The sequence below is a fragment of the Trematomus bernacchii genome, unplaced genomic scaffold, assembly GCF_902827165.1.
Source record: "Trematomus bernacchii unplaced genomic scaffold, fTreBer1.1, whole genome shotgun sequence".
Taxonomy (NCBI): domain Eukaryota; kingdom Metazoa; phylum Chordata; class Actinopteri; order Perciformes; family Nototheniidae; genus Trematomus; species Trematomus bernacchii.
Window position 1 is genome coordinate 1,275,741 of NW_022987342.1, and position 25,872 is coordinate 1,301,612.

Below are 25,872 nucleotides of genomic sequence, written 5' to 3' on the forward strand. Positions count from 1 at the left end.
AAGTGGGAGGGTGTGGCCTTGGAGCTGCGTTGCCGTGGCAGCAGGATGAGGTCTGCAGTGTACCAGACTTCAGACTTGCCCTCCATGGTCCCAGCCCGGAGACAGATGGAGCAGAGCGAGGGCAAGGGGCAGATAGACCGCAGTAAATTAAAAGCCACCTTCGTTTGAGGAGCCGACACTAAGGTGACTCACTCTGTCTGGCCTGATGTCGTCTCCGACCGGCAGCTGAAAAACTGTAAAGGTTTCAAGTGGAGGCTCAGTGTCAACGAATGTGCAGCTGCCAGACTGAACACCAGGGCTGCTATTAGACAGACTGACATAATCAAAGGCTGTGTCCCAATTCCATTTTATCGTTCTCAGGATAGTGGAGTATTTAAAAACAACTTGTAAGACTTGTACTTTGAGTATTTCAAGAAAAACTGCTGCTAATTGTGTAGTGGAATTGGCATTTGGCATACCAAGGGAACAGGCATGTTGATATTTTGAAGCTCATGTTTTGAATGATAAAGTATAGTATATTTTTATTTGATATGTTTACTTATTAAAAGATTATCTACAGGTTCATAATTTGCACAGAGAGCATGTAGTACAGAATTGGGACACAGCAATGCACTTCCTGTTTTCCCGTGCGGGAGAATACTTGCAACAGAAGTTATTTTGTTATATATTTTAAAATAAATCTGTAGCTCCAGAGATTTATTGTTGCTCTTCCCTAAAGTTGGAGCACTTGCAAATAGTCAAGCAGTAGCTGAAATATTCTGACTTTCAGTCCTCAGTGTGGGTCAAGCTCTTGAAATGTTGGATCCTATATTTCCCCTAATGCAACTTTACGGAATAATTTGTTATACCTTCTCTTACCAGTAAACACTTACATCTTTAAAGCTTGCAATGCAGACTTGGAACGCACAGTGTTCAACCAAAAGACTACCAAACTCCTCCAGAGCCATAGAGGACATTTTACAGCTGCTCTCACAAACATGACAACATAATAAAAGCTGCAGCAGTATTAAAAACAGTTACTTTTTTGCATAAACGGTGTAATATGTCATCCTGAAGAACAATTAAATATGAACAATTTGTAGACTTTGTCAGCTGCCTGCTGCAGTTCACAGGCGAGGAAACACTCTTGTGAGATAAGCGTTACTGTCATTTCAGAAATAGATGCTCCTGAACCTTGACAGTAGACTTACCAGTCGATAAGTTCCTTGATGAAAAGCATTGAAAGGATTGTCAGTATTTTAACTGGACCTTGTTTCTGAGACAATACAAAGTCAATAAAGAACCAGCAGGATTTTCCTATTTGCCCTCGGAATGTGCTCATTCAGTGGACATTTGGATATACATCACATAATAAAGTATTTAATCTTGCATGATCATTTATTTATTCTTGGGGATTTGAAGCTAATTTGCTCGTTTTACATCTCTTCATTGGCATTACTCTAGCCAGCTTTCACAGATTAAAGTGGCTTTCCACAGCCAGAGCCGATGCCTCACTGATTAACATTAAGGCAACATGAATACCTGTCTAACACCCGGCTCACAGCCAGATTCAGGAGTTAAGTGAAAGGTGCGCGAGTTATGCGCTTTTAATCGAATTAGCTCCATCGTAAACATTAAGCACTTGACGGGCGATGACAACTGTACTAACTTGTGCGGGGCCAGCGGGGGGAGGCTGCCTCGGGGGTCTGATTGTCGGGGAGAAAGGGAGCAGTCTGCCGGCGGGGCAAGGACTGTAAAGGCTATTTTGAAAAGTTAGTTACCTCCCCTCTCTCTCTCTCTCTGATCTGACACACACACACACACACACACACACACACACACACACACACACACACACACACACACACACACACACACACACACACACACACACACACACACACACACACACACACACACACACACACACACACACACACACACACACACACACCCAGCTGCTCGGAACCATGACAGAAGATGACGGATACAGTTGTCGCGGAGGGACAAGTAAAGTTTAGGGATGGAAAAAAGGTGAGTTTCTCCAATATTCTTCTTATTTTTTTAACTTCAACATGTCTTTCCATACTTTAGCAACACCTATAGGAATCATTTTGTAATGTATTGATTCTAAACTCCCTCACAGTGGAAGAGTCGGTGCGTCGTTCTTCGGAAGCCCTCTCCGGTCGCAGGTAGGCATGTGAGGCGGTGCAAACCACTAGAGTCATATCATTCCCACTTAAAATGCGCACATTTACACAGAGATCATCACATCTGCGTCATTTAGCACTGATCTGTTCTGCTTTTCCGCTGTTAAACTAATAACAACGTGTTGATTGGTCACTTGGCTGTGCGCCACAGGAGCGCATAACGCATCATATCCGCGTCAATATGTGGGGATGGCACGCATCTGAATTGATTGAAATGACCAACTTCACTTTTTAAAATGTTCAGACAAATTAGTAATTCCTGCACCCTTCAAATGAACTGTCTGGACCTCAAATATCTTTCTGGTGCCAGTTTGATTCCAGGTTCATTTAAAAAAACGTAAAGTGTGACATTGCCAAAGTGTTGACAGAGGTCTCTGTCTGCTAACAGCATGTCTCAAAACAGAATCGAGTTTCACTTGAGATGCTGTGTGGAGGACACACTGTGCCCCTCTGCATACATAAACAAGTGACTCAAGCTGTAGCAAGCTGCCCTTGAAGAAATTAGGTATAAAATGTATTGTAGGCTACAATGTGTGTGTTCATAGTGTGTGTCTTTATTCATCATCAGCTGTGCCAGTGGATCACTTCATAGTTTAGGGTTTGTTATGGCAGCTGTTCAATAAACATAGGCAGCAGGGATTACAAAAAAGGGACTCCGTTGTTATTCTACATTGTGCTATTATGTTCAAAATGGACTTTAAAGCCTGTCTGTCTTTTAAACAATCTTTCTGTCTCTGCTTCAGACTGCCTGTCTCTGCTGGTGTACAAAGAGAAGAAGAAGAAAAAAGGGAAAAGGGAGAATGGCAGCGGTCACAAGGAGAGGCTCAATGTAAACCTGGAGGTACGTTCAGACGCAAAACACCAAAGGCTTTTTGCCTCTGATCTAAAGGGCAGAATTATTACAGCTTTTTAATGTTACTGCATCTCTCACCTGCTGCCACATTTACAGAGGGTAGTCCAAATAAAGTGAATGCCACATAGATGGAGAGTATAAGAGCTGAGGGTGACTTTTGGAAATTATAACCATTGCTTAAAACATTGTAAGAGAACAAAAAAAAGGACAATTTTCCAACAGTAAGCAAAGAGGAACGATTCCTTCTGCTGTAATAGTTCCCCCACCTGACCTTAACCAACTCTTTTGATTTAGGCTGATAAGACTTTGGAAAACAAATAAGCTGATCTGATCTTAGACTGATGTCTGACTATCTGAGGGTTTAATAAAAAGCTTGGCCAAGGAGAAACAGAAGATACGATACAAGCGAATACAAGAGTCCAGTCACATTATATGTCACCATCCATTCTTTGTCAATTTTCCTCCTAAACACGGCCTGTCATAAGATTCTTTATCTGAAGATGACTGATTTCGATGACTCCTTAATTATCGGTCAAACTAATCTTAGACGTAAGACTTTGTATAATCACTGTCTCCGACCTTCTATCTTCTGTTCCTTGCAAAGAGAGCACTGTGCCAGTCTTAACCACTATCAGCTTGGGTAGACTGCTCTGTGTGTGTGACTATACTTGGGAGAGAATGACCTGACTCAAGGAGAGATATCTGACCTAAGACCTACTGAAATGATTCCTATCATGAAAAGGACCTTCTAATATTAAAATATGCATAACGTCTAATGTTTGAATATACAAATGTAGGTATATATTAAAGGGGCACTATTATGCTTTTTGGGGTTTTCCCTTTCCTGTAGTGTGTTTTGTAGGTTTTTGTGCATGTAAATGGTCTGCATTTGACCAATCACACCAGAGCCGGCAGCTATCCAATCAGAGCAGACTGGGCTCTGGTTTCAGACAGAGGGTGAAAAGAGGTGCTGCAGCACAGGCAGTTTGAGAAAAATAAAGACCTTTTTGAACATCTTGAGCCTATTTTATAGATACAAATTAATAAATGACTCAACATTGATATCATGGAAATAATACAGAGTAAAAGAGAATAAACAAACTAATCTCTAAGTGTGGTTATCTCTTTCCCCTCAGGGTATCTGTGGGGTGGAGCCGGGCCCCGGGTACGACGGGGTCTCCTACAGCCTCTCCATCCTCTGCCTGGCACACACGCTGGTCCTGGGCTTCAACAGCCGAGAAGCCCTGCTGGCCTGGGACACTCGCATCCGCTACAGCCTGGGAGAAGGTCAGTGCTGCGGCCTGTGTGGATGTCACAGTCCTGAGTAACATTAAAGTGTGTGTGAAGGATTCAAGCAAGGGGGAAGTGGGCTCAGTAAGCTGCAGTTATCAGAGGAATCCCATGATAGTTGCTTAAAGCTGAAGAGGAGGTTTCTTTTGGAATGATAATCAGCCTGTTTTGGTATTTTTTTCAAGGCGTGTTTGAATCAACATTAGTATCTCAGCTATTGCTTCATCAAGCTCTAAAGTCCCCTGTCAACTTTTAAGCCATGTTTTCGCAATACACTGCTGCATTCTTGGACCATTGTAACCTTAAATGTGAACTGGATTAAATATTTTTGTTGATCTGACGTCTGGATCTTAAGTTATCAGAGAATCAAGCTTAGCTAACATTAGCAGGAAGCTTGTAGCCTCTCCATCCTGTGTCCACCTAGCAAACATTGTTTTGATCATGAGCAGAACATTCCTTACAGTATTGTTAGTTTAAAGTGACATCCGATGCTCCATGACCTCCATGACCCAGTTGTTATTGGCCTTTACATTTAAATCCAGAATGTGGATGCATGCAGGGTAAGAACTTCTCTAATCCTTTGTAATTGGTTGGCAACAAGGTGTATATACTGTGTGTAACCAGGCTGCAAAACACAGTTCACTGGAGGTTCCTTGCCAAAGGGGAACAAAGAGATGAAGATAAAATCTGTCCTCCATCACTTGGGCTCTTCTTTATCTGCAGGATCTGCTGTCTCAACTTTACAACTTTGTGTTCAGTGGAAAGTAGTGAGCTGAGGGAAAAAGGTGTACAAACTGGCTCGAGATACACTTTTTGTTATATTCCATGGAATGCTCTTAACATCCCGATAGCAATGAATATCTTAAGTGCTTTGACAAAAAATCCATAAAAAAATGTCATCTGTGGAAGCCGTAATACTGTAAAAAGCACGACCAATCATTTTAGCCGGCCCGGCTAAAATAACTGGATGGCCTACCTGCCTGTCAGCCTTCCATCTGTGCACAAACTTATCTCGTGCCCTCATTGGTCATGTGCGCGTTCGTGTGTGTTGGAGGAGGGGCTCTGTAAGGAAGTGGCAGATTTTCTCCGGTTGTGTATTTTCAAATTCTAGCGATCTCGAGCCGGTTTCTCAAACTTACCTACCCTACCTTTAAGATTGTCTTGATATTATTCTAGGTGTAGAATTGCATGCTCTGAAGCAAGTAAAAAAAAAAGAGTCAATCGTTTGTATTGATGATACCATCTTTCACTCGAACTCTTCCACCTGCGCTCATGCCAAACAGCTTAATGGTGCACTTTATCTCTTAATAAAATCTCCGGCTTTCAATTATAAGTTTTGCAATGGTTTTATAATTCTAACTTTGGCCCTTTACAAATCACTTTTTACCTCTGTCTAAACTTTTTAAAAGCAATTTAAAATTGTCTTATTGAAAAATGTCCATTATCATGAATATTTAAAAATAATTACAGTCCGATTTTTTGCTGTACTTCATAGCCGAAATGTGAGTTGAACAATAAAATGTCTTGTGCTGCACCTCCACCCTTACCCTTATCTTATTTCGCATAAGCGTTTGCTTCCAATTTGAATGTGGCATAACAAACAGCAGTTTCTGCTTTTATTAAGAGTTCATAACAGAGAACACTTCCCAGCTCCTTTTCTTTTGTTCTTTCCTTTTCTCCTGACTGTTGGAATAAATCCCACAGCGCAATAAATATTTTATCTCCCAATATAAAACCCACTGCTAAGAATTCCAATTTAACTACAGAAACACAGTTTCTTGCTCTGCTTCCTTTTGCTGAGAATCATTTTAAACACATACACTTATCTCTATACCCTACTGTTTTCTTTGCCCGACAAAAATCTATTTCATGCCTGCAGTTTTGTCCCCAATGTGGAAACCATTTCCCTTTAATGTGCCCTTATTGCAAATTGTGAACACTTTACATTGCTGTTAACATTTACCAATGCAGACTGATTGCTTTTCTTCAAGGCAGCCTTTGGTTTCACATCATTTCATTATGCTAGAAAAGCGCTTGCTTCAGATCAGCACACCAACACACCACACGCTGTTGCCCTCAGCTACATCTTTAAATGTTTAGCTCCATGCAAACCATTCAGCAGAGGAGCTCTAGCAGAACCTTTCAGTCTGTCCTGCAGTGAGGAGAAGTGTTCAGATCACAAACACTGATTTGGAATGCTTTCTCTTTACATTTTAAAATGATTGGTTTGTACTTATTCATTTCCTGTCATTATCACTTGTTTAAAAATCTCCTATATTAGCGGTGAAGCACATACATACATTTACATACTCTATGTGATTCTCTGTGAGAGGGGGAGACAGACCGTTGCACCAAAAAAGGGCCATCTGCACCAACTGAGCGGTGACAAATTGCAGGCAGCAGAGCTTAAAGCAGTGCTTAATCCTCATTACAACAGCCATCAGTGACACTGTACATGTGTGTTAATGTCATGTGTTTTTGATACGCTCTGTGGGCTTTTTATTATTATCTCACCTCATTTGTTGTGAGATAAATGTGTCTTGTGTGCTTTATGATCAACGATACTTCACTTATCGTCATTTGTCTGTTTGACACACACTCTTCTTTTTCAAACGTTTACCCTGTTCTCTCCTTCAGTCCACAGGTTGTGTGTGAATGTGGAGCCAGGCACCAAGCTGGAGAGCGGCCCCGCCTCCCTCCACCTGTGCAACGACCTGTTGGTCCTCACCAGAGGCGTCCCTCCTGTCATCATCGGCCACTGGAAGCTGTCGGCGTTGCGTCGATATGGAGCGGTGCCAAGCGGCTTTGTGTTCGAGGGGGGGACTCGCTGTGGATACTGTGAGTAATCCCTACACTGAGAGGCTTTTACTGCTGTGGGAATTTAGACATGTGACCTGCAGCCAAAAAGGGCAACACATTAACACTAATACTTTAAAAACAGCTCTGGCCAATGTGCAGCTCCTCACATACCCTGAGTGTGTTGTATCAGAATCAGAAATCCTCTAAATCCTTACAAAATAACAGCATTAAAGGCAAACAAATCAGACAAATACACAGCCATGGTAAAACAATCGTGCAGCATTTAAAAAAGGAAATGGAAATATTAAATATACAAGTCAAAACATGAATAAATGGTGAAAAATAGAGTGAATATTGCACATAAGCAGTGGTATTGCAGTGTGTGTTATGTATGGGTAACTAACCAAACCAAGGTCACGTAAGGTTAGTGTCCATCCTGCAAGAGCCATGCTGCAGCTTAATGATGAAAGATAGCAATGGTTAACGTCATATTTGAAATATGTTATTAAATCACAAATTTATTTTTCATCACCCATATTCAATCTATCATTTGAAGCACCATTAGCATTTTGCATTAGCAGTCAAATGGAAACATCAAATCCCATATCATAATGGATCGCTTGTCTCTTATCTGCAAACCAAATCTTCCCAAATAAATCATCTGAACCTGAGACTTCTGAAAGAGCAACAACATTTTCTTACTCGATAAACATTGGGATTTTAATTGCTCGTTCCCTCTCATAAATTAAAGGTTAAAAGATGCCCTCAAATATTGGAAATGCGCTTGTTACTCGAGAAAACAGATCCATTCATTAGCAGGTCTGGAGGGGTCACAAAATCCATTCAAAGACTGATGTTCAGTGTGAGAGTGAGAGAGAGAGAACTTTAAAGTCTAACCAACCGAGAACTCGCTGGACCAGCAACTTGTCCGTGTGATAAACAACCACTGCAGCGCTGTTGTGTAAATTACACTTTTTAAAGTGCTTTCATTGGATAAATAAGAAACTCCTTTTCATTTCACTCTAGTGCTCCTTAAAGGTTGATAGATCTGTCATTTAACACAGAATCCTAAAGAAACCTGTGATTCAACACAATTTATAACGTTACCTCATCCATATAAGAAAATACTCTGTCTGTGTGAACCCACCATACTGTACTGCACGCCTGCCCACCATAAAATGCAGTGTGTGTGTGTGTGTGTGTGTGTGTGTGTGTGTGTGTGTGTGTGTGTGTGTGTGTGTGTGTGTGTGTGTGTGTGTGTGTGTGTGTGTGTGTGTGTGTGTGTGTGTGTGTGTGTGTGTGTGTGTGTGTGTGTGTGTGTGTGTGTGAGTTTGTTTGGTTGCTTAGGTCTAGGTATCTTCTGAATGTCCAGTTGATGTCGGCATGAATGCAAAGAATGCGAGGCAGTTTGATGTTTTTTACGGGTGTGTGTGATGTGGGGAGTCATTGGGAAAGCAAGACAAGTGTTGAATGGGACGGTGTTCAAGTATTCATTGTTGGAAAAACTAAATTGACAAATCTGCTCTGTTCCTAATCTTATTAAAATCCCAGAAAATATGTTATTTTCTACCTCTCATGATAGGGAGATCTCTTCACTAAACAGCTGTGTTAGTGTTTGGAGAAAGTTCCTGAATGCACCAATGTGAGGTCTGTCTGTCTGTGTGTGTGTGTGTGTGTGTGTGTGTGTGTGTGTGTGTGTGTGTGTGTGTGTGTGTGTGTGTGTGTGTGTGTGTGTGTGTGTGTGTGTGTGTGTGTGTGTGTGTGTGTGTGTGTGTGTGTGTGTGTGTGTGTGTGTGTGTGTGTGTGTGTGTGTGTGTGTTCACAGTCTCATGGCTCCTACAGGAATAACCACGAGGGCCAAAGGCTCTGGTTTCACTGTTCTTATGAACAGCAGCTATAAATACCAGCCTCCCCTGAAGGGGTCACTCAGCCAATCACATAGCCCCAGCTGACTGTACCGCAGTAACACAGTGTTCTCCCTCCGCTCATCGACATATTACCCAGCAGTCGCCGGGGCAGTTGGAGGCCCTCTTGGCGTGTCTGCATGAACAGAGTGACAGATAGAAAAAGATGTGAGAGTCAAATTGGGAAGTGAAATTCCTTGCATGAGTGCGAGGTAATGCAAAGTGTTCGCTTACATTTTAACATGTTTATTTGTAATTCTTGAGTTTATGCGAGACATACGAGTGCTAGGCATCCAAGGCAGAATTTCTCTTGCGCATTTACACACCTGCTTCCACAAAAACTTTGCAAACATGTCTCCATGCACTTATCTTTAAGAAAAAGCAGTGCGACATGGCTAATGTGCAGCTGCTGCATTGGGGGAAAATGTAACAAGATAAAACATGGGTACTTATAAATCATGCAAAACATATAAATCATGCAAAATATTAGAATACATGCAAATTGACACTGGACCAATGTCAATATGGTTGTAATACCCTCCCAACTCCATAATTTCCCTAGAGTTCTGTTGCTCGAGTAAATCAGTCGTGGGTGCCTCGGTCATCTTATGCTGTTGTATAAAAATACATTAGCCTTCACTGCCATGTGCTCCCTGCTGCAGCTGCACTATGAAAGTCAGCTGTGCCTCAGATCAAACCATTTCTGTCTGCAGAGCTGAAGACAGACCCAACAGTGACCCGACAAGCACTCACACACACACACACACACACACACACACACACACACACACACACACACACACACACACACACACACACACACACCTACACACACACACACACACACACACACACACACACCACACACACACACACACACACCACACACCGACACACACACGACACACACACACACACACACACACACACACACACACACACACACACACACACACACAACAGACCACACACACACACACCACGAGACACACCACACACACACTACACACACACCACAGACCACCGACACACACACACACACACGACACACACCACACACACCTCCACACCACACACACCACACAAAACACACACAACACACACAACACACACACCACACACACACCTACACACACACCTACACACACCTACACACACACACACACACACACACACACCACACACACACACACACACAACACACACACCTACACACACACCTACACACACACACACACACACACAACACAAGACACACACACACACACACACCTACACACACACACACACCTACACACAACCACACACACCAAACACACACACACACCGACACACACACAGACACACACACACACACCACACACACACAAACACACACACACCTAACACCGATCCCACCCCAACAACATCACACCGAACCACAAACACACACCCCCCATACCACACACACCGCCACCACACACACTCGACAACCCTACACACACACACCACACAAACAACCACACTCGACACCACACCGACACAACACACACACGCACCCACACACACACACACACCTACACCACACACACTACACAACGAACACACACACGACACACACCTGACCACACACATCACCGACACACTACACCGACACACACCACCACCGACACACAACACCACACAATACACACACACACGACCACACACACACTACAACACACCCGACACACACACTTCATCGACACACACACGCTCACACACACCTACACAACACACCGACACACCACATCCACACACACTACACCGACACCACACACCGACACACACACACACCCCCACACACACACACAACACACACACACACACACACACACAACCACACACACACACACCACAACCTACACAACACCATACACACACAGCCTACACACACACACACCACACACACACACACACACACACACACACACACCACACACACACACACACACACACACACACACACACACACACACACTCACTTTTTGGTGTGAACGCAACATTTCGGATATATAGCGGAACTAAAGTGGGAAAAGTACTGCGGTGTGAACGCGGCTATTGATACCAGTCCTCCTGCTTCCATTGGATGTGATAATGAGGCCACAGCGTTCTGTAATCGATGATGTTTTGAGCAAAGCCGTTTCTTAGCTAGGCAGGTATTTTCTGGCTTATCAGGTTCGCTCACACTCCCCATGAGGACACAATAAAGAATGATCCTCTGCTGAGGTTGGATAGCTGTCAAGCCTTGTGATCTAGATAAAAGCAACTTTAAGATGACATGCTATGTCAGCCATCTTTCCATGTCTCTAGGCAGGCATTAACACACTCACACCTCGTATTGTAGTATCGTACGTGTGAGGATGTTTGTCATTACACTGTCTATATTCATCCTGATCAGGAAGTTTGTAGACGGACAAAGTAAAAGGCAACTTCAACTTATTTAATGCCATGTGACATTAGGGTGGGAATGTCCCACAGAGGTTAAAATGGTGTTGAGTCCTCTGTTATAAAAGTCATTATGTCATTATAGTAGCCGTAGATAGTTGCACAATATTTGATAGAAACACAGCTTAACAAAGGCAGAGATGTTGCTTGCCTGCTGTAATCTGACAGGAAAGCTGCTTCTTTCTGTTTTCAATATAAAAAGAGTTTGGCCTCTTCTAAGATGACCTGGCATGCAGCAGAACTCAGCGTATTTGTGAGAAATATATGAGGACATGACAGATTAAGGACTCGCCATCTACAAAAACACGAGTGACAATGCCCTTACAATTTACAGAAATTGAAAATTACAGCTTGTTTTATTCAAACCAATACAAGGGATTTTCTCTCTAATGCTAGAATATGTGTCCCTTGTTTAAAAGGTTACGATGACATTCCCACACAAAGGCTTACATTTCCCTCCAAAATTGCACGTGAAGAGACAAAGCTTCTCAAGTCTTCTGAAGATGCTTTTTGTCACACCGGAGAAATGTAGAAAGAGCTATGCAAATGACTCCCCTAGCTCTGCACTAACAGAAATATTGCCAAGAAATATCTTGATCTGATAACTTTTTGAACAAGAGTTTCAACAACAACATTAGGAGAAGTCGAGACTCCACAGTACACTACCTGCCGTATGACAGACAACGCAAGTTAGCGGCAAGCTAGCTACTGAACATAGTGGGGCGTTTAGCAGCTAAATATCCACATATCTCCCTGATGGTAGATACAGTCTGGTACCTCGTACCCTTTTGAAAGCGGTTCAGAACGGCTTCCAGAGGGCGTGTAATGTGTTGATTAACAAGAGCCAACTTCTTTCGTCTCTCAATCAGGTCAGATAACTTGTTTGGATTTAAAAGGACATCTTTACCTTTTGTTGATTTTCTTTCTGTTGTTTTGTAGAGTTTTATGAGGTCTAAAGTTCACTCCCAGCTAATAGACTTACACAAACTGCATCTCCCCCCGTTGTGAAAGTGTCACTGAGCCGGTGAGTTGATAAGCAGCTTGAGCAATTCACTGACTCAAGAAAATACTCTAATGCATAACAGCTAGTGGAGCTATCAGGTTTCCATTGCATTTAATGCTCAGTGATGGTTCAAGCGAAAAAATCTCCTCAATTATTCAGCTTGAAGAACTAAATGTTGCTCTAAACCAATTTCAACAGCATCGAACACATACTTTACAAAGTCTCTCAGTGCAGCACACAAACCTTTCTGACCACCATTGAGGAAAAGTCTTAAAAGAAAATGAATGCAAACCATCCCTAAATCAAAATGTTGTTTATTTACTTTATCATCTTAAGTTTTTCATTATTGTAGCATAATAAAAACAACATGAAAATGATAAGGAATAAATAATATTACTTTTCAATTGAATGCAAAATATCCCTGTCCTCCTGAGATTTTAAAATGGACTTAAATCAAAGTAATATGTAACATTCTAATTTGATAGATGAGGTAGGTAGATATCTTCACACAATTACTAAATGTTATTTGTGACAAATGGAATCATTTTAAAACCATTTTCTGAATACTAACATACTGCTCAGTTGTTTAAAGTGGACATATTATGCAAATGTCCAGGTTCATATTTGTATTTGTAATAAGTTATGGATGTTAGCCTTTGCAGACCCTTTACATGCAACCTATAGAACACACTACAGAAAAGGGAGAACACAAACAAGCACAATGGGCCTCTTTAATGCGAGAGCAGCTTTTAATAAAAAGAGCAAAGACACTTTGCTGACTGGGGTTACTAGAGACCGACTCAGATGAAAAAACAAAGAGCAACATTTTTGATGCTGCTTTCTCAGCATTTTTTTACTAAATGTGCTGAAAACTCAGCTCCATAAGAACAAATTATTTTTACCAAACCCCCGAGGAATGGCTTACGTTGTGACATATTTTCAATATCTCTGGCAAGGAGAGATTTTGACGTTTTATGATCATTTTTCTTTGCTTGTCTCCCACTTCTGTGTGGGCCTGATAGCAAAGTGGGGGCTGAATTGAGAGACGTTTTATGTAACCTTTAGAAGAAGTGCATCGTCAAAGAACAGCTTTGCCTTTACAACACCATTCTGAACCTCACTGAATATTGTTTGGCCTTGCTCAAAATGTGGTTTTGCTCCGTATTTTAGCATTTACTATAATACTGTTTTGTTTCTTCTGCTGTATATAATGACAACGGATTCATGGTTATAGATTTTCTCTTTGATTTTCTCGATCATAAACGTATGTCTCTATTTGACTGTGCTGTGCGTTTCTCTCCTTCTTCCAGGGGCCGGTGTTTTCTTCCTGTCCTGTTCAGAAGGAGAGCAGATCAGCTTCCTGTTCGACTGCATTGTGAAGGGCATCACCCCCAGCAGGACCCCTCATGGCCTGCGACCTGTCCTGCCAGGTGAACACACACACACACACACACACACACACACACACACACACACACACACACACACACACACACACACACACACACACACACAATATGCCTGCAAAAACTCATGAGGAGCATACAGAACATTCTCAGGAGTATTTCTAGGATATACTAATGTTTCTAGTTGTTTAATAAGAAAATGGTGAAATCAGTCACGGTGGTATGTGACTCCGTGACTTCCGTTCTAAAGGTTTACTGCCTGTTTAGTGTGCATGTTTAGCATTTGTGTCAGGCGCCAAGCTAGCAGAATCACAACATGCTTAAAACCCCCCGAGGGTCACCGTTTGGATTCTGAGGTCGTGCCTTTGTGTGTGACCTGTGTGCTATTGTAACGTACTGCTAATTTCACAGGCATTTCTGAAGCCATAAATATGTAGACGGAGGGTTTGGTGACAGATAGGGAAGAGAACAGTTGTACTGGGCACATTCCAAGGATGTGACAACTCAGAGGAGACTCAGAGACGAGCCCTCCTCTCTGAAATACACACAGGCCTCGTGTTCTTGTCCTGGCTCTGGACTTTTTGCACTTTTTGTTAGGTTAACTTTAGTAATGCTTAAGGTCAAATAGATTAGGTGTTAGTGCCAAAATGTCTACAATTACTAGAGTTTATAGTGTAATATAAAGCACAAAGAGACCATTATTCTCCATTTGAAGTCATTAGCTCACTGCACTCAACACTTTCTGCAGTCAGTTACTATTTAAACGTTTAATACTGAATATTTTAACTTGCACCAAGTTTTTTTCACATTTCCACTATCTTGATAGAGTAACTTTTCTGTCCGTTTGTCTTAGTAGAATATTTTATTTCCTGAGGGAGTTCTCTACTAACAACAACAACAACAACAACAGACAGACAGACAGACAGACAGACAGACAGACAGACAGACAGACAGACAGACAGACAGACAGACAGACAGACAGACAGACAGACAGACACACACACACACACACACACACACACACACACACACACACACACACACACACACACACACACACACACACACACACACACACACACACACACACACACACACACACACACACACACACACACACACACACAGCCTCACTCCTCGTATCTCTGTAATTGTCTGTCATAGGTCCAACAGCTTAAAAAACATATTGTAAAAAGGAAGGCTCTTACCTTTAATTATTTAAATGCGTATTAATAGAAGATTTGTAGTTTTCAAAAGAAACAGTTAGCCGATCAACATGATGACATATTTGCTGGTGTGTGTAGCTCTATAGGTTGATGGTTGAGTGATAATCAGTCAGATTGATGGAAAATCATATGGAAAATATTAATAAACAGCATCCACCTTGATAATCTCCCAGATTAATATTCAGCCACCCTGAACATTTATTCTCAGCCAACCTGCGTCAGCCTGCTGAGGCCCACCGTCACCCCACTGCATTCAGTTCTGTGAAGAAGCTATAATTAGCGCAGAGCTAACGTTAGCAAATGTTAGCTGACACCTCACATAGCGTAGTGAAGAAACTTGGCATCTTAGCGTTAGCATATGCTGCTGCGGTCTAGAGGCACAGATGCAGGGGTTAGGGCGTTGACACCTACAGTATACACACACCCTTACCCACTGCTCACACACACACTGACAAAGACACGCACACTATGTATATATAGCAGGCATTAAGTGTGTAATTGGCAGGGTTTCACACTAAATTGACGTTCCAACAGATAGCCTCGGGGCCTTTAACCTCCTGGGAGATGTTCAATTTACAAGCGGGTATAACAGTTGGACACACACACACACACACACACACACACACACACACACACACACTCACACACACACACACACACACACACACACACACACACACACACTCACACTCACACTCACACTCACACACACACTCACACTCACACACACACACACACACACACACACACACACACTCACACACACACACACACACACACACACACACACACACTCACACTCACACTCACACACACACTCACACTCACACACACACACACACACACACACACACACACACACACACACACACACACACACACACACACACACACACACACACACACACTGCATCTTAAAAAGGAGGCTGATGCATTGCATCCAGTAGCACTCACAACATTTCTGTCCTTAAGTTTCCTTTTGTATTGAGATACAAAAGAGTTTTCTGGCCTGATTTTGTGCGATGTTTTCTGAAAGACATTCAAGGACACGTTTTCATATTTATTGCCAAAATGAGTAAATTGTGACTGCCCTTGAAATGTTGCTTCTATCTTTGTTCACAGTACACCTTCACAATTGCAGTGAAGACATTCATTCCAAAGTTGATTTGGACTAAAGTCAAAGTAACATCTTCAGTACACAAAAGATCCTTCAGTAGCGAGCTTTACTTTTGAACATTAACTTTAGAAATATAAGAATTTGTTCTCAAATGTTAACTCACTTCTTTAACTTAATAATTCAGAAAACATGATGGACAGGGGGAAAACAGTTTGAATGCACAACATGTGTGCATTTAACCACGTCTGGTTTGTTTTGCTGAAACATTCTGAATGTCTTATGTTTTTGTTCTCTCTTTTTTTGTGTGCTCGCTATATGAAATGTAGATCCCAACGCTGATCCAGCATCAGCAGAGGAGCGTCTCAGCCTGGAGGCGTCCGAGCTGGAGAAGAGACTCAGCATGTTGTCTCAATGCAGCCTAGCCAGCAGCACAGGTACGTTATACTGGTAAATGCACCCTATAGGTTATATATCCAATATACAACCCATGAGCACTCTGTAATATTAATAACAAAAATACTTTGTTTAGCAACTCTAATGCAAGAAAGTTAGCGTGGAGTGCTTTACATTAAGGGAACATTGAATGATCATAAAAACAGAGACAAATGCCAAGAAAAAGTATGTTATAGTACAACAAAGTACAACATTAGGATGAAAAATGATACATAGAATGCATAACATAGGACAGAAAAATGTGTGCCCATATTTGCAGTATGCACACTTTCATCAACTAACATCACAACATCAAAACCTATATTTCAAAGAGAGGGACTTTACTCGACTTACGCAGACTGCTCTTGACATCAAAGTCATATTTTGTTCAGCCTGCTCACAATGTCCTTCCTTGAGTGTAAACTCACAGTGGCTCCTGTAATGTATCAGAGGGATAGTACTCATCATTTCAGGACCTTCAGATGCTGATGCAGTTTAGGTCTGGAGTATGCTATCATACAGGCATTTTTAATTTACACTCTGTGTGGGCCTAAGCATACAAAGGCTTAATCACTGTTCCAAATGTATATGTCCATTCTGGGAAAGTTTTTGTCATAACTACGTGTGTGTATGAATCATCATTGGTGAGGTTTAGAGGCTCAAAGGACCCATGATTCATTTTTACAGATTGAACAGCTTACAGAACATTTCTGAAAAAAACAACTCCATGATTTCTGCCTTTATTGCAAAATACTTGAACCGTAGAAAATGAGAGCCGTTGACTGAAAATAGTTTTCAAATTGTCATAATATTTTGTACCCAGTGCTTAGTTAGGTACACAATTTACATATGAATTATTAAATACTCGGAACATCGTAGTTAATCATTTGGTTGGTGACTGATTAATGTCTTTCAGTGTGTGTTTGTGCATACTGGGTAATCAGGATCTAATAATTGTCTCTCTTTCTTCAGCTTCCACTTACAGCTGCAGCACATCTGTTGCCGGAGACGACCAAAGCAGCATCTCCAGCTCCTCTTCCAGCCAATCAGATACGAGCTACGGCAGCAGACTTTCCTTTAGGGCGGAGCCGTTAGCTCGACCGCACATCTCCACGGATACGGCCTCCAGCTGCTCCACGCTGAAGGCCCTGAGCGGCTCTGATGACCGGCTGTTCGCTGCTGTGATGGGGAGCTCCGGTCCCCGCCCCCCCTCCGCCCAGCTCCACCTTCGGGGTCTCAATGACAGTGGACGGCAGAGCTCATTGGACAGTGGGATTGGGGTAGCAGCAGGAAGCCAGTCCTCTTACTCAGGGAGCTACTCCTCATACACCGGGAGTCTGGACATGGCCAGCCAGGGCGGGGAGGGGGAGTTTGGCTCTGTGGGCAGCTTACCTGCTCATCTCCCTTCTTCACCTACTCCTCACCCCCCTTCTTCACCTCCTCCTTACCTTCCTTCTTCACCTCCTCCTCCGCCTCCCATCTCTCCTCCTCCTTCTTCTCCTTTTCAGACCACCCTTACCCCAGAGCCTGCTTCCTCCTCCTCGTGCCCTTTCACCTCCAGATCTAGCTCTCGTGCGTCCCAGGGACACAGCGAGGACTATCAGATCCCCAGCCTGCTCCGCCTGTGGTATGACACCCCCAGGAGGCTGCTGCAGAGCCTGTCCCTGAGGGAACCCTCCCTCCAACAAGGTCCCCCTGAGCTGGGCCGGGACAGCAGGAGAGGTGTGGAGGCCAGGGGAAGTCAGGGTCAAAGGTTGACTAACAGCCCCCCAAGAGGCAGGACGCAGCGTCAGGCCATGATGCAGCGCTCACACTCCTGGGGCAGCGAGAGGGCGCCCCCTGTGGAGGGTGAGGGGGGGTCTACACCGAGACCCCTGCTGCCGCCTGGAGGCTCTGTTAGTGGAGAAACTCAGGTACTCTCACACTCTCAAATCAATAAACCAGTCAGCCAATTTAGTAGATTATGACACATCAGGGGGAGCATTGTTAAATAATGTATGATGTGATGTTTGAAATGAAAACCCCTCTTTGTGAAGTGGATCATTTATAAATAATTCACAAATATCTCTGTGGGAGCAGAGAAAATCCGCTTTTAAAAACATTCCCCTAACACTAGAGGCAAAAACTGAGGCGATTTGGTTAATCACATTTTAATTTAGTGGGTTAGGGTTAGGGTATACTTTCTCGTTCGCACGAGATACTTTCTTATGGTAAAACACATCGAACTGCCCGATTATTACGCCATATTATTAGTTTTATGAAGAATATGTCTTGTCGCCAGGGCGTGTGTGTGTGTGTGTGTGTGTGTGTGTGTGTGTGTGTGTGTGTGTGTGTGTGTGTGTGTGTGTGTGTGTGTGTGTGTGTGGGCATTTGTTTATGATAGTGTCGTTCGTTCCGGTGCACTCTGTTAGGGAATAATTGGTGGAGATACTAACACAACAAGAGTCCTAAGCCATGCTAGCTGTGTAGTAAGGCTTGTACTTAGCATGCTAACATTAGTATTAAGCTAAAAGCCCTCCTGTGGCTAACATGCACAAATACTTACAAAGATCACTCAAACATTTGAATGTTAGGTGCGGCGGTGCTTAGGCGGAGCCTAATGCTAATGATGTTAAGAAGTCTCACGGCATTTCGTGTTATAGTCACGAAATTAATCTATTGATTCGTGTTCACCAACACGATTTCGCCATTTCTTTCGTGTCACACAGAACGATTTTAAAAGCAATGTAAATAATAACAAATTAGAAGGAAAAAGACATTTAAAAAAATACAGATTTAAGTATTCTGACACAGAACGATTTTAGAAGCAATGTATTTATATTGGTAGTATGTTTCGTGCCTGCACCAAATAATAACAAATTAGAAGGAAAAAAAGATGACATAAAATACAGATTTCAGTATTCTGAGGCTCTGAGCCCATTTCTTTTCCTCACTGACGGCAAAAAAACTCAGACATTATACAATTTAAAATAAAAGGGATAGGGTTAGGCTTAGGGTAAGATATTGAGTAAGAACATGTTTTTATGAACCACACAGCTTCTGGTCTTCCAAGACCCGACCGGACAAAAAGACGTGTTGCAGGCACGAAACATACTACCAATAGAAATACATTGCATTTAAAATCGTTCTGTGTGACACGAAAAAATAGATTAAATTAATTTCGTGACTAATAACACGAAATGCCGTGAGACTGTGTTGGAAGATAACATCATTAGCATTATAGTTTAGCATGTTAGCATGATGACGGGCCTAGATGAAAGTTAAAGAATCAGTGTTGTTCAGTTTGGAAAACAGTCGACAGTCAGAGAAGAACCATAGAGCTACGCTGCTAACATGGTTAAAACTGTAGAAGACTAAATCTGGAATGTATAGCTCAATGCCCATATAAAACCTCCATTTAGAAATAAAGGAATTTCTTCCTAAGATATCATGTGTAGCCTACATGAATTACTCACCCTGTGTTGAATTATTGAAGATAGATTTTCCTCTAAATGCTTCAAGGGCGAACTTTTCAAAACACTTTAAATCCTTTTGCCCAACAAGGCCTGAAATAAGAATCTGTATTCAGCATGACAGTATTGGTAAGCTGCATCCTGTGAAATACATATCAAGGTTGAGTTAAATACTAATTTGTTGAGGCTTGTTTAGTTTCTAGTTTAACTGAATGAGAGTATTTCTAAACTTGGTAATCTTTGAAGTTTGTTCAGCAAATTGCCTATTAAGTGTGTTTTAGTCAGCTTTGTTGAGCTGTTATTTTAACTTCTGCCCTTGCCATATTTAAGAATTTTTGCAGAAGCAATTATTCAGCCTCTTCACACACACACACACACACACACACACACACACACACACACACACACACACACACACACACACACACACACACACACACACACACACACACACACACACACTCTCACACACACACACACACACACACACACACACACACACACACACACACACACACACACACACACACACACACACACACACACACTTCTGCTTGCAATTCAAGCTAATGACTCTCTTGGGTGCCTTTGTGATTGTGTTTCATAGTCAATGCCTCACTGGCTCGTGGGGATGTTGAAAAAGCTGCAGTGCTTACCACAGGGGCAGAAAAGCGGTAAACACAATCATTTCTGCATAAAATAAACGTGCTATTTATTCTGGGTATAATATGGAGGTACAAAACATTTGTAAACTTGCTTTTAAGACCATACACGACTCATACTGTACTGCAGTGTAATGTGAAGGCTTCCATCACAGCTTGTTTCTTCCATACGGGCTGTTTAGCCTCCAGTCCAACAATCAAACACCAGACCAAGAAAAAAAGTTAGGTGTGGGTTTACATCAAAAACCTATCCAGAGCCAGCTTTGTATTTCCTTTGATACCTTTGTCTGAAACCCCAAAAGCCCTCAGAAGAGATTTCAACACATTATATCTAATTTATTTTTTGATGGGTTGTGAAAAGCGATTCCTCCCTCGTAGTGAGTGAATTATCAGGAGCAGGAGTGGAAGCAGCGTGTCTTGTGAGTCCTGACAGCTTGTGTAGGAGTGTGTGTGTTCGTTATACATCATGTTGATACCGAGAAGAGAGATTGAGAGTGAAAGGGGACGGAGAAAGTTTAATGAGTAGTGATGAAACGGACGGAAACCTTCAGAGAGGAGAATCCTGTTGTATGAAACAATAATGAGTTCCTTTATTCGTCATTTCTCAACTCTGTAGTGTCAGCAGTTCAATGTTGCAAAAAGCGTGAATCCTTCATGTCGGGTAATGAGACGATGCCCCAGTCCACAAGTTGTATTATGTGCTTTGGGACAAAATATTCCTGAGGCACGAGCCTTCTGCATATTAGCTGTATTGGGAAGTAGGAAAAAAGGGTAACTTAGGACACGTTGTCAAATATGTCTCATGTCTAGGCCAGCCTTTTATTTTGTCTACCTCTCAAAATGTCAGTTCTGTCATCTTGGCTCTATATCAAAAATGTTTTCCTTCATCTCATGCCCTTGCTCTTCCTTGTTTAACTTATCAGTCTTCTTCAAAGCCTCTCTGTCTGTCTCCTCTCCATACCTAATTTCTCCCCAGTTTGAAAATGTTTTCTTTGTAGCAATGAACGTTGAATGTTTCGGATAAATTCAATTAACACGCTAAACTCTTTTCTTTCTAGTGCGGTCATGGTTTGGACAACTACATTACACCAGAGCAGTGGCGTTCAGCGAGGAACAGATGCTTGAGTCAGGTAAGAATTTGTTGTGTTATTGGATCCAGGAGTTGTAAAAAATAAGCTTCTATAGGCTTAAAACAGGACTATTTAGCATTTTAAAATAAGAAATAACACACTCTTTACGCTTTATTCATGAAAAGTGTTATACATATACAAAAAGATATGAAATAATGGTTTTGTTATTCATTTTCTAGGTTGCCAGATCACCATCAAAAACCTCACCTTCTGCGGATACACAAGGTGTGTTTGTGAATGCAACAAGTTTGGCTGGGTCTAATAAGTGATGGAAAGTAACACAGTGAATTTGATTAATATATATACCTATACATACCTTTTTTACAGCATACTGTACTATGATTTACTTAATTAAATACTATGTCATTTTTAACTATACTATGTCTTTCTGTTTTGGACAAACTGTATTATTGACTTTTTCATGATAAACTCAACTATGACCTTTTTTGTCATACTATATTATTATATCCCGTGTAGTTTTTTCTAATATTTTTGACATACTATGTTATTTTAGATATTTTTCGACGCACTATACTATGCAGTTTTTTCAAAAATTGTAAACATACTATACTATGTCGTTTTCTTGTAGATCTGTACTATATTATGCTTTTCTTTCTCATATTTACAACATATACTTTACTATGCAGTTTGTCATTTTTTCTCACATTTTCAAACATACCCAGTTTTTTCCAACATGCTATAATAGGTTTTTCCTGCTTTTTCGACGTACCATACTATAGTTTTGAAGTACTATGTTATGTTCTTATATCTGATATATTTTTGACATTCTTCACTATTTTATTTTCCCATGCTATACTATCTCGTTTTTCCCCCTATTCTTTCAAGTTACTGCACTACTTAATTTCTCTCATGCTTTGGACATATTTTCGACAAACAATATTATTACGTTTTTCCACATTTTTGTCAAACTATTTTATTAATTTGGTACCGACTTACGCCCCTTTTTTTCTGATATTTTGGAGATGCTACACGATCTATTTTGACATACTATTTGCAGACTTTTTTCTTCAATGTACTATCCTATTATTTGTTTCTGATATTTTTCTAAATTCTAAACTTTTCTTGACATCCTACACTTTGACCTATTTTTCGACATTCTACACTATTTCCGACATACTTTTTTATGACTTTAATTTTTGAGAATACTAAACTATGACTTTCTTTTCACTTTGTACTTTAATTTACTTGCATCTCAAAACTTTGTTACCAGATCATCCTCTCTGTGTGAGAGAGGAGCAGGATGTCGTTGGTGATAAGTGTGAAGGTCCGAGAAGACCGGGGTCCTCTCGGCCACCCTCTGCCCCCCCGCCTCCGCCTGTGGCCATGAGACCAACATCAGCCTGGGGTAACACAATCACTTATCAAATATATAACATCCTATGTCACATTTGTCTTGGTGTTTTTCCATCAAGAGTAACTCATTGTTTACACACTGACACTTAATCGTGCTCGTCCGGTCTCATATCATAAGTTCAACAGCTGTCCTTTCTGATTCTCCTTCAGGTATGATCCAGTCTGCCCACCAAGCTCCTCCGTCGGTATCCCTGGAAAGTTGGCACCATATTGACAGCACTGTTAATTATGTTAACATCCCCATCAGCCCCCTGCCAGCTCGCACTAACAGAGAGCTGCTCTACACGGAGCTGGATCTGCAGGACCCCCACTCAGCTGTCAGAGGTAACTCTTTGCAGCTCTGCAGACCCAGTAAGAACACCCAGACCTCTCAGATCTGACTTTTCCTGCTTCTATCGGATTGACTTTTAGTCAGCCTTTGCATCTCACAGCTTCACCTCTTTTCGCATTCTGAGCATACACAGCCTTCACATTTTAATTATCAGCATGTTTACCAATTCCTTCAAATGCCCGACCACAGAAATAGACAAACCTACAAAACACTCTTCCTCCTACATTTGGTTTGGTTTAGAGCATTCTGCTTTTGCTGCTTATTATCCTGCTTACCTCTATATCCGTCGGTTTTATTTGAAGAAATAAAAGTTTTCTTTGCAAGAAAGAAAAGACCCAACTGGTCACTACACTGCAGGCAAAGGAAGAACCCATTTATTCATGAAAAACACACATGAATGAAACCATCTCTTAGTGCTAATTGATGTTGTAAAGTCACAGTTACTGGACTGTAAAAAATAAAAAATAAAAATAAAAGCAATTTACAGAAGTGACAAAACAATTTACAACAATTTAAATGTCCTAAAATGTTAAGCTCTGAATAGGCAAGTTGAAGAGAGCACCCTAAAGGTATAATCTCAAAGATTCACAAAGGGAACAAAACAGAGACCCTCGAGATTGTACCTTAAAATGGTCTTTTTCTTAACGGTTTAGAGTTATAATCCAGCAATACTCTTGAAAAAATGTTCTTAAAAAACTGTGTATGTTTCAGTTAATTCACAATGCATCTCAATGATTGATGTGTTCCTGCATGTGATGAATTTGAACTTCAATTTACAGAACACTTGATTCAAAGTAGAAACACAGTTCAACGGCTTGTCTTTTCTCCCCCTTTGTCGCTGATGTCCTGAACCAGAAGAGGGCTCCATCAGGTACGCCCACCTCGACATCGCTGCCATGGAAACAGCTCAGCGAGTGGGGGCGGAGCATGTTCAGGGCCGAGAGGACAGGCTGAGTCAGCTGGAGAGGGCCACCAAACTGACTCGCAGCGGCCACAACTCACTTCAAAACAGTTTCACTGCCGATTCTCTGCATCTCTCTGAATAGTGCTCAAGTGCTTAATTGCAGTTAATCAAACAAATTGTTGTACTTAACACACCCACAGTTGTGCCAGTGTACAGATACTGTCACAAACAATCCATTCCACTAAGAAAAAGATGTCTGGGAAGTCTCTAATGCAGCTGCCATCTTGGATGTGTTTAGTGTTATGTTAAAGTTCTTATATTTTTAAATGAGTGATTTATTGAATTTCTGGAAGACGTTTACCCAAGGACTGTTCCCTTTTGTTGCATGGCACTTAATATCTGCTGAGTTAGGAGGATAAACTGCTTTTTTTAAGTCCTCTCAGGTGAATGTTGAGCGTTGGTATAAAAGCCTTAATTTTGAGTGAATTGCATCCAAACACAAATGTTTACCACTAATATGATATTCAGATAGGAGAGAGCAGCTATGCTTGGCATCTCTTATGTGTTGAGATGGATTTATTTTTAGATTTCTTCAGACTGCGAGGGCGTGGCTCGATCAGTTGTTTCTGCACAAGAAGTGAGAGATCAACGAGATCAAGCGCCTTACAATTGAGCGTTAAGAGTCCCAGCTCGGCTATCATTCCACATCAGAGTTTTAAAGCATTCGATTGAAATAAGCAGTTTAGAGTAACGTCTGGGTGCAGATCACATTAAACAGGCCCGTGTGGCCAGGCAGGACAGGAGCATTATTCATCACAGTAATCAATATCTGCTTCGGGTCAGGATTGATGAAGGGAAAAGCATTGTGTGTGTTCCAGTTGATCACCTCCCTCCTGATATCATCATGACAAATCGTCCGATGTTTGGCGCCAATTTCTTTTTATGGTAGCTGTAGCAGCAGCGTGAGGAGAAACAAGAGGAAGAGTTTGAAAAACTTCACCAAAAAGCTTCTTACAGTCACTACAGGGGCTGCTCTCCTCTACACGACTTGTAAATAGTAACTGCTTTTATTTATGCCACGTCGATAAATGTATATTTTTGTGATATTACTCTTTGTATATTGACAGCATCTGTATCTCACTTATTAAAACAATGCTGTTAAATGTTCAGGTTTCTTACCTGAATCTGCAAAACATTCTTCATTTGATATTGATCGGACCATGCCAGGGAGCAACTGTTTTTCAGCTAATGTAGGAATATGTCCACCTAGGTATGAGTTACTACAGTAGTACCAGTCTATCTGATTTAGGATTTACAAATAATGGCAGATGAAT

General features: G+C 41.6%; 1 protein-coding gene across 2 annotated transcripts; it reads left to right on the forward strand.

The window, feature by feature from the left end:
* The first annotated feature begins 1,931 nt into the window (after window positions 1-1,931).
* LOC117482442 (protein Dok-7-like) lies at window positions 1,932-25,703 on the forward strand. 2 transcript variants are annotated; one of them, XM_034130541.1, is made up of 13 exons: window positions 1,932-2,013; window positions 2,126-2,171; window positions 2,933-3,030; window positions 4,179-4,329; window positions 6,970-7,170; window positions 13,815-13,934; window positions 16,580-16,687; window positions 17,658-18,598; window positions 21,858-21,929; window positions 22,109-22,154; window positions 23,161-23,295; window positions 23,454-23,654; window positions 24,490-25,703. In XM_034130541.1, the coding sequence occupies exons 1-13, from the start codon at window positions 1,960-1,962 to the stop codon at window positions 24,678-24,680; spliced, it is 2,364 nt and encodes a 787-aa protein (XP_033986432.1). In that variant the 5' UTR covers window positions 1,932-1,959; the 3' UTR covers window positions 24,681-25,703. The 2 variants fall into 2 exon arrangements, with proteins under 2 accessions (XP_033986432.1, XP_033986440.1); XM_034130549.1 differs by having other exon boundaries at window positions 23,454-23,627.
* Window positions 25,704-25,872: the final 169 nt, after the last annotated feature.